The sequence below is a fragment of the Mustelus asterias genome, unplaced genomic scaffold (genome assembly GCF_964213995.1).
Source record: "Mustelus asterias unplaced genomic scaffold, sMusAst1.hap1.1 HAP1_SCAFFOLD_1352, whole genome shotgun sequence".
NCBI classification, from domain to species: Eukaryota; Metazoa; Chordata; class Chondrichthyes; order Carcharhiniformes; family Triakidae; genus Mustelus; species Mustelus asterias.
In genome coordinates, this window is record NW_027591297.1 from 78648 (window position 1) to 88910 (window position 10263).

Sequence of the window (10263 nt, forward strand, 5' to 3'; positions counted from 1 at the left end):
CACTTGGGTCTATGGTAGGTTGTTGCGTAAGGTTAAATCTCACAAGATCCAGGGTGAGGTAGCCAAATGGATACAAAATTGGCTTGACGACAGAAACCAGAGGGTGGTTGTAGAGGTTTGTTTTTCAAACTGGAGGCCTGTGACCAGCGGTGTGCCTCAGGGATCGGTGCTGGTCCACTTATTTGTCATTTATATTAATGATTTGGATGAGAATTTAGGAGGCATGGTTAGTAAGTTTGCAGATGACACCAAGATTGGTGGCACAGTGGACAGTGAAGAAGATTATCTCGGATTGCAACGGGAGGACACGAGAGTCAGTGCTTTCCGGGGAGGGGAGACACGGGAGTCAGCGCTTTCCGGGGAGGGCGAATGGGAGTCAGTGCTTTCCGGGGAGGGTGAATGGGAGTCAGTGCTTTCCGGGGAGGGGACCCAGGAGTCAGCACATTCTGGGAAGGGGAGGAACGGGAGCCCTTGGCTGTAATTTGGCTAGTTTATGCATTTAGTATCCTGAATGTGGATGTTGTCCCCTGTACCCTGGCTGAAATCAGCTCATTGGGTAGCATGGTATTTGAAGGCGAATGCCTCTGGTTTGTGTGTGTGTGTGCCTGTCTGTGTGCGTATGTTGCTCAGTCCTGCTATGGACAGATTGCTCACTCATTTAGGGGGATTAAGTGGACGCTGTTTTCAGCATCATGGGAGTTCAGTCCACAGAGATTGGTTCAGCATTTTCACTGACTAGAAATGGTATCTGTGGGCAGTAATGGAGAGAAAGATGTGCTATATTAAAGGGATAATGTTCCACATTTTGGAGTAAGGAACAGTAAAATGTCACTGTGCTGGACACAGAGTGCTGAGTTAGTCAAAAGCAAATTGGGCAGATTTCATTCAGAATTTTGCAGTCCAGTTTATGAATTAATTTGAAGTATTACTATGTTTGGAAGAAACATAGAACTTTGTCCCCGTGCCCCACCTCATGTCTGGCTATGTTTCAGTTGACCTGAGGCAGATTGATGGCTGTGATTAGTCAACAATTCCATTGTCAGTGTATTGTCTGAGTAAAAGGATAGTGGATGGACTTTGGCCATTTATCATGTAGAAGGGTGGCACAGTGGTTAGCACTGCTGCCTCACAGAGCCAGGGACCTGGGTTCGATTCCAGCCTTGGGTGACTGTGCGGAGTTTGCATTTTCTACCCGTATCTGCGTGGGTTTCCACCGGGTGCTCCGGTTTCCTCCCACACTCCAAAGATTTGAAGGTTAGGTTGATTGGCCATGCTAAATTGCCGCTTAGCGTCAGGATTAGCGGGGTAAATACGAGGAGTGATGAGAATAGGGCTTGGGCGGGATTGTTGTCAGTGCAGGCTTGATGGGCCAAATGGCCTTGTTCTGCACTGTCGAGTTTCTATGATTTCTCAGTTCCTATGTTTCTATGACACAGCCGAGTTAGTAGCATGTTGAGGAAAGCCTGCGTGTAAGTTTATGCCGACATTACCGTGAACTTGCTGCTTCGGTTTCCCGCTGTACTGGAGAAGTGAATCTCCAAGTCGATGGGGAGAATCAGACTGATGACATCGTCGCCCATGTTCTTCTCAAATATGATGTCTTCCTCACAATCGATGAAAAGTGTTATCTTCTGAGCCTCCAGATTGAAAGCCACTCTGCCCCATTGCCCATTGGCAAAGGGAGTCCCTCCAGGGAAGATGACAGACGCCGGTTCCATGTTGTGCACAGTCCGGTAATCCAGTCGGAGTTGGTTGCTTCTGGTGCTGGACACGAGTTGCAGAAGTGGCCTTCCATCCTTCTTGGTGGTGGTGGGGGAGGTGAAGGAGATCACTGTCCCCTCCGAGTTCCTGCTCTGCTTTGCCACAAAGTGGAAGCCGATGGACCCTTGCATGGAGGTGAGGAAGTAGATGGCATAATCCCGTGGCAAGGTGAGGTGTGGCACACGATTACGGAACTTCCATGCCGGGAGCCCCGGCTCCAAACCTTTGCTTCTGCTCACTCCCTTTATAGAGCGGGTGATGTTTAGGGCTTCCAGAAGGTCAATCACTACAAGGGATAAACATTGACAGCAGTGACCAGAGACAGCACAAGACATCATCACAGTCTTGTAGGGCGAGTCAAGCTCTATTTAACCCAGACTAATAAAATCCCAAACTGCAGTCCCTCAAACAGAAATAACAAGCACCTTAAGAGACTCACTTCGGATGAGCAGAGAGAACTGTGAACACAGGGGCCAGATTTGATTCCTGCTCTATGTCTAGTTAGCTCATCCCATTTGACCTCCATGCACCTGGGTCATCTCAATTGGCATCACCCTAACTGATGAGCTTGGAGACCATGCCAACTGAGTGGTAACCTGTGAAGGATGGGCACCTGGGTGGGCTACCGGAGGACCAAGTATCTCCAGGTCCCAGTGAGTCTGCAAAGCGGAAGGACTCCAGCAGCAACAATCTGCATTTGTATAGTTGGATCCAAGATAAAGGCATCATCAAACTCAGCAGGTTAGACAGCATCCGTGGAGAAAGAACATTTCCGGTCGATGACCTTTTATCACTTTTTGTGTTCTATAAAGTGTCTTTAACCAACTCAAATATCCCATGCATTGCATTGGAGTGTTATCAAAGAATACTGAGATATTAGGACAGTTCAGAGACACTGGGTGGGATTTTCCACGCCTCTGCTGCATGTTCCAAGGCCGCAGGGGTGGCCACCATTTGCCGGGGGCGCAGGATCTTCTGGTCCCACCCCTGCCAATCAGGTTTCCCGTTGTATGCACCTCCCGCCTCCAGGGAACCAGTGGCAGGGCTTCACCATTGGCTGGACCGGACGATCCCACTGGTAGGAATGGCCAGAAAATTCCAGCCAAAGGTTTTAAGCAGCATCTTGGAGGGTAGAGCAATAGAGAGGCAGAGAGGTTCAGAGAGGAAATTCCTCAGCAGAAAGTGCAAGGATCTCGGCGAGTTATAGGACTGGAAGAGGTTATGGACTTGGAGAGCGGCAATGCTATGGAGGGACATAAAAAAGGATGGTAATTTTAAAATCAAGGCATTGAAAGACAGGGAGCCAATGCAAGTCAGTGAGCATAGGAGCGACAGATTAAGAGGATATAGCTGAGTGGGGGAATGGGAATATAGGCAACAGAGTTTCGGATGAGCTGAGGTTAGCCAAGAGTGGAAGTTGGGAGGTCATCCTGGAAAATACTGGAATAGGCCCCAGTTATAATCAGAATAATAGAAGATCAGAGAGATTATCTAATGTTCTTTCCGTTAATAGTGTTGTTACCATTTATATCATCATCACCAAGCGTAGGACAGACACTGGGTTAGGGGGAACTGGGGTTAGGGTGGGTTTCGTCGGTCGAGCTGGCGAGAGGGAGAGCGGCACCAACTGCAGCAGACCGATTGGACAGGAAACATTTATGTTGTGATTTTAGTTCTTTCCAAAGCTGGAATGAAATACCACTTTAAGAGTAAGTGCGTACAGATTCCAGTCATCCAGAACATTCCTGTCTGCATTCCCTCACCTCCCCCATTCCTAACACTATTCAGCTGAATCTCATTGATTCAATCGCTGTATCTCAGGCTGCTCTCAATTACAATCTGAATTTCTCAATCTCCCCAACTCCTCCAATTGCTCTTAGACTCTCTCAGTCCCACCCGCAACCCCCTGCCTGGAACCTCCAAAATGTCATTCCACACCCAACTCCCTTGGGATCTTAAATACCAATAAAACATGTAAAGTTCTTAGTGGGAGCTGAAATTCAATAGGCTTTTATAAAGTCTCGTAAAAGGCACAGGATGTGTGTAGTAAATGCAAGCTGCTGTCAGAGAGGAAATCTTCAGTCTATTTATTCTCTACCACCCCATGACTTTTACCTCCCAATGACACTCTGACCAGAGAACCTCTTGTATCTCAGCTGGTTTCCCGACCGTATCTGGACAATGACTGACAGCACAGATGCAGCCCTGGTCCATCAACTTGTTTTCCCACCAGTACTGGACCTTTATTGACCCTCAGCCAAGATCAGAGTAGTCAGCGGACAGTGGAGATAGGAGTTTTGACCCCTCACCCTGCCCCCCTTCCCCCCTTCCCCCCCTCACCCCACAACACCCCAGGTGACCCATTATTCGTCGTTTGCCACATGAGGATTTCCTGATAACCAACCGTGGTTGGATAAATAAGAGCTGAATTGTTGAGTTCCCTGACTGCTTTTTGGGTCAGTCTCTGACCTGGAAAAAGTGGAATAGCCTCAAACTGCAAAGATGAAGCACTTTGATCCCAGGTTGTTTTTTTTTAAGTCATTCATGAGATGTGGGTGTCGCTAGTTAGACAGCATTTATTGCCCATCCCTAGTTGCCTTTAAGAAGGTGGTGGAGAGCTGCCTTCTTGAATTGTTGTGGTCCCTGAGCTGTAGGTACACCCTCAGTGCTGTTCGGGAGGGATTTTGACCCCACAACAGTGAAGGAATGGCGATATATTTCCAAGTCAGGATGGTGAGTGACTTGGAGGGGAACCTCCTTGTGGTGGTGTTCCTAGGTAGCTGCTGCTCTTGTCCTTCTAGATGGTAGTGGTCATGGATTTGAAAGGTGCTGCCTAAGGAACTTTGGTGACTTCCTGCAGTGCATCTTGTAGATGGTGTGCACGGCTGCCAATGTTGGTCAGTGATGGAGGGATTGAATGTTTGGGGAAGGGGTAGCAATCAAGTGGACTGCTTTGTCCTGGATGATGGAGTGTTGTTAGAGCTGCACTCATGCAAGCAAGTGAAGAGTATTCCATTACATTCCTGACTTGTACCTTCTGGATATGGCTTTGTGGAGTCAGGAGGCGAGTTACTCACAGCAGGGTTCCTAGCCTCTGATCTTTTCTGGTAGCCACAGTATTTATATGGCTAGTCCAGCTCAGTTTCTGGTCAATGGTAACCCCTAGGCTGTTGATAGTGGGTGAATCAGTGATGGTAATGCCACTGAATGTCAAGGGGCAATGGTTAGATACTCTCTTGTTGGAGATGTTCATTGCCTGGTACTTGTGTGCCACGAATGTTACTTGCCCCTTGTCAGTCTCGATATTGTCCAGGACTTGCAGCATTTGGACATGGACTGCTTTAATATCTGAGGAGTCGCGAATAGTGCTGAACATTGTGCAGTCATCAGCGAACATCCCCACCACTGACCTTATGATGGAAGGAAAGTTATTGATGAAGCAGCTGAAAATAGTTGGGCCTAGGACACCATCCTGAGCACCTCCTGCAGTGATGTCCTGGAGCTGAGATGAATTACCTCCAACCACCACAACCATCTTCTTTTGTGCCATGTATGACTCCAACTAGCGGAGGGTTTTCCCCTGATTCCTGCAAATTGACTCCAGTTTTGCTAGGGCTCCTTGATGCCATACTTGTCAAATGCTGCCTTGATGTCATGGGCGGTCACTCTCACCTCATCTCTGGCATCAGTTCTTTTGTCTGTGTTTGAACCAAGGCTGTAATGAGGTCAGGAGCTGAATGACCTTGGGCATCTCAAACTGTACGTCTGCAAGCAGGTTATTGCTGAATAAATGCTACGTGATAGCGCTTTGATGACCCCTTCCATCACTTAACCGATGATCAAGAGTAGACTGATTGAGCGGTAATTGATTGGGTTGGATTTGTCCTGTTTCTTGTGTACAGGACATATCTGTATGGAAATTCCATACTGCAGGGTAGATGCCAATGTTGTAACTGTACTGGACAAGCTTGACTAGGGACGCTGCAGGTTCTGGCACACAAGTTTTCAGTACTATGCTGGAATATTGTTAGGGCCCATGATATTTGTAATATATATAAATGAATTGGAGGAAAATGTAACTGGATTGATTAGTAAGTTTGCGGACGACACAAAGGTTGGTGGATTTGCGGATAGCGATGAGGACCATCAGAAGATACAGTAGGATATAGATCAGTTGGAGACTTGGACGGAGAGATGGCAGATGGAGTTTAATCTGGACAAATGTGGGGTAATACATTTTGGAAGGTCTAATACAGATAGGAAATATACAGTAAATGGCAGAACCCTTAGGAGTATTGATAGGCAAAGGGATCTGGGTGTACAGGTACACAGGTCACTGAAAGTGGCAATGCAGGTGGAGAAGGTAGTCAAGAAGGCATACAGCATGCTTGCCTTCATCGGCCGGGGTATTGAGTTTAAAAATTGGCAAGTCATGTTGACACTTTATAGAACCTTAGTGAGGCCGCACTTGGAATATAGTGTTCAATTCTGGTCGCCACACTACTAGAAGGATGTGGAGGCTTTGGAGAGGGTACAGAAAAGATTTACCAGGATGTTGCCTGGTATGGAGGGCATGAGCTATGAGGAGAGGTTGGAGAAACTTGGTTTGTTCTCACTGGAGCAACGGAGGTTGAGGGGCGACCTGATAGAAGTCTACAAGATTATGGGAGGCATGGACAGAGTGGATAGTCAAAAGCTTTTTCCCAGGATGGAAGAGTCAATTACTAGGGGGCATAGGTTTAAGGTGCGAGAGGCAAGGTTTAAAGGAGATGTACGAGGCAGATCTTTTGCACAGAGAGTGGTGGGTGCCTGGAACCCATTGCCGGGGGAAGTAGTGGAAGCGAATATGGTAGTGACTTTTAAGGGGCGTCTTGACAAGTACATGAATGAGATGGGAATAGAGGGATATGGCCCCCGGAAGCGTAGGGGGTTTTAGTTAAGTCAGGCAGCCTGGTCAGTGCAGGCTTGGAGGGCCGAAGGGCCTGTTCCTGTGCTGTAATTTTCTTTGTTCTTTGTTCTTTATTTGCTGCATCCAGTGCCTTCAGCTGTTTCTTGATATCACGTGGAGGGAGTCAAATTGGCTGAAGAAAGGCATGTGTGATGCTGGGGACTTATGGAGGAGGCTGAGTTTAGTCATCCACTTGGTACTTCTGGCTGAAGATTGTTGCGAATGCTTCAGCCTTATCTTTTACGCTGATGTGCTGGGTTCCCCCGTCATTGAGGATGGGGATATTTGTGGAGTTTTCTCTTGCAGGGTGTTGTCTAATTGTCCACCACCATTCACGACTGGATGTGGTAGGACTGCAGAGCTTAGATCTGATCCGTTGGTTGTGGGATCACTTAGCTCTATCACTTGCTGTTTATGCTGTCTGTCACACAGGTGGTCCTGTTTGGTAGCTTCACCAGGTTGACACCTCATTTTTAGATATGCCTGGTGTTTCTCCTGGCATGGCCCTCCTGCACTCTTCATTGAACCAGGGTTGATCCCCTGTCTTGGTGGTGATGGTAGAGTGGGGGAAATGCTGGACCATGAGGTTACAGATTGTGGTTGAATACAATTCTACTGCTGCTGATGGCCCACAGCGTTTCATGGATGCCCAGTCTTGATTTGTTAGATCTGTTCTATTCCATTTAGCACAATGGAGGATAACCTCAATGTGAAGACAAGACTTCGCCTCCACAAGGACTGATGGTCACTCCTACTGACATGTCATGGACAGATACATCTGTGGCAGGCAGATCGGTGAGGATGAGGTCAAATATGTTTTTCCCTCTTGTCATTTCCCTCACCAGCTGCTGCAGTCCCAGTCTAGCAGCTGTGTCCTTTAGGACCTGGCCAGCTCAGGCTGTGGTGGTAGTACCAAACTACTCTTGGTAATGGGCATTGAAGTCCCCACCCAGGGTACATTCTGCACCCTTGTCGCCCTCTTCCTCCAAGTGCTGTTCAACATGGAGGAGTACTGATTCATCAGCTGAGGAGGGACGGTATGTGGTAATCAGCAGGAGGTTTCCTTGCTCATAGGGGCAGCACGGTGGCACAGTGGTTAGCACTGCTGCCTCACAGCGCCAGGGACCCGGGTTCGATTCCTGGCTTCGGTCACTGTCTTTGCAGAGTTTGCACGTTCTCCCAGTGTCTGCATGGGTTTCCTCCGGGTGCTCTGGTTTCCTCCCACACTCCAAAGATATGCGGGTTAGGTGGATTGGCAATGGCAAATTTACATCTTGTAAAATTACACTTAACACATCAGATGTACATGTTTCAAGTATCATTTCAAACATTATACAAGTTCAAAGGTATCTCAATGCAGTCTACTTTTTTTATACAGTGTATTTACAAGTATTTATCCCTTAGTATCAGGGGGACTAGCAGGCTAAATACATGGGGCTGTGGGAATAGGGACCGGATGGGATTGTTGTCAGTGCAGGCTCGATGGGCCGAATGGCCTCCTTCTGCACTGTAGGATTCTATGATTCTATTCAACCTGATGCCATGAGACTTCGTGGGGTCCAGAGTCAATGTTGAGGACTCCTAGCACAACTTCCTCCCAACTGCATACCTCTGTGCCGCCACCTCTACTGGGTCTATCCTGCTGGTGGGACAGGACATATCCAAGGATGGTAATGGCGGTGTCTGGGATGTCATCTGCAAGTTATGATTCTGTGAGTATGACTATGTCAGGCTGTTGCTTGACTAGTCTGTGAGACAGCTCCCCCAATTTAGGCACAAACCCCCAAATGTTGGTAAGGAGGACTTTGTAAGGTCAACAGGGCTGGGTTTGCCGTTGTCATTTCTGGTGCCGAAGTCAATGCTGGGTGGTCTGTCCGCTTTCATTCCTTTTACTTCCATTTGTAGTGGTTGAATATAACTGAGTGGCACGGTAGGCCATTTTGAGAGGGCATTTAAGAGTGAATCACATTGTTGTGGGTCTGGAGACACATGTTGTAGGCCAGACCAGGTAAGGATGGCAGATTTCCTTCCCTAAAGGACATTAGTGAAGCAGATGGGTTTTTCTGACAATTGACAATGGTTTCATGGTCATCATTACACAATTAATTTCTGATGTTTTAATGAGTTTTTAAATTCCACCATCTGCTATGGTGGGATTCAAACCCGAGGCCCCAGATTTGGCAGCAGAATGCAGGAGATTAGGCCTGGCAATAAAGTTGTCAGGCAATTGGAATCTGTCATCAGGGACGATTCATGGAACATTTGGAAAGTATTAGCTGACCAGAACCAGCAAGGATTTGTGAAGTGTACAGATTGATGGACTAATCCAGTTGAATTTTTTGAGGTGGCCACGATAAAGTAGATAGGAGTGTGTCTGTGGATGGTGTCACTCCAGACTCCAGAAGGCACTTGAGAAGATCATCGACAGATATGAACATGAAAATTGGACATCACCTTGTGGAATGGGTTAGGAATTCCTTGGAGGTTCGGAGACAAAGGGCAAGGATAAACGGAAAGTCATTTGATTAGTGAGGTATGGCAAGTGGTGTTCTCCAGGGGTCTGTTTAGGTGCCTTAACTTTTCAACATATTTATTGATTAACTTGTTAGAAGGAATGGAGAGTTTGATATCCCAGTTCAGAGATGGCACTAAATTAGGAAGGGCAGTGAGTGGTACAGATGAGGGCAGATAGTTACTTAGCTTTGTCATGCTGCTGATTGGTCACACTGAATTAGAAAACAGATAGGAGAGTCAGGAATCCCCAGGGACCCAGGCGTAACTCCACAACATAGTTTAACAGATTGCTAGTGCTGATGCTGGTGTGAGTGCAACACACACCAGCAATAACACCACAGTCACCATCTTTTTCGATTGGCTAAGGTTCTCTCCAGGGAGAGAGTAGGGCCTCTTAAGGATCATCAAGGTCATCTATGTGCGGATCCACAAGAGATAGGTGAGATCCTAAATGAATATTTCTCATCAGTATTTACTGTTGAGAAGAGCATAGATGTTCGGGAACTTGGGGAAATAAATAGTGATGTCTTAACGAGTGTACATATTACAGAGAAGGAGGTGCTGGAAGGGCATCAAGGTAGATAAATCCCCGGGACCTGATGAAGTGTGTCCCAGGACATTGTGGGAGGCAAGGGAGGAAATTGAGGGTCCCCTAGCTGAGATATTTGAATCATTGATTGTCACGGGTGAGGTGCCTGAAGATTGGAGGGTGGCAAATGTTGTGCCTTTGTTTAAAAAGAGCTGCAGGGAAAAGCCTGGGAACTACAGGCCAGTGAGCCTCACATCTGTGGTGGGTAAATTGTTGGAAGGTATTTTGAGAGACAGGATCTACAGGCATTCAGAGTCGCAAGGACTTATTAGGAACAGTCAGCATGGCTTTGTGAGTGGAAAATCATGTCTCACAAATTTAATTGAGTTTTTTGAAGGGGTAACCAAGAAAGTAGATGAGGGCAGTGCAGTTGATGTTGTCTACATGGACTTTAGCAAGGCCTTTGACAAGGTACTGCATGGTAGGATGTTGCATAAGGTTAAATCTCATG

At 47.2% G+C, this 10263-nt stretch overlaps 1 protein-coding gene across 1 annotated transcript in view; it reads right to left on the minus strand.

The window, feature by feature from the left end:
- Window positions 1-8608, minus strand: part of LOC144488175 (uncharacterized) — a gene marked incomplete at its 3' end in the record, with an annotated part of 87167 nt that extends 78559 nt beyond the window's left edge. The window contains exons 1-2 of the mRNA XM_078206198.1: window positions 8491-8608; window positions 1491-2047 (exon numbers count right to left, since the gene is read on the minus strand). Coding sequence (XP_078062324.1) covers window positions 1491-2047; window positions 8491-8608 — 675 coding nt within the window. The remainder of the gene's footprint in view (window positions 1-1490; window positions 2048-8490) is intronic.
- Window positions 8609-10263: the final 1655 nt, after the last annotated feature.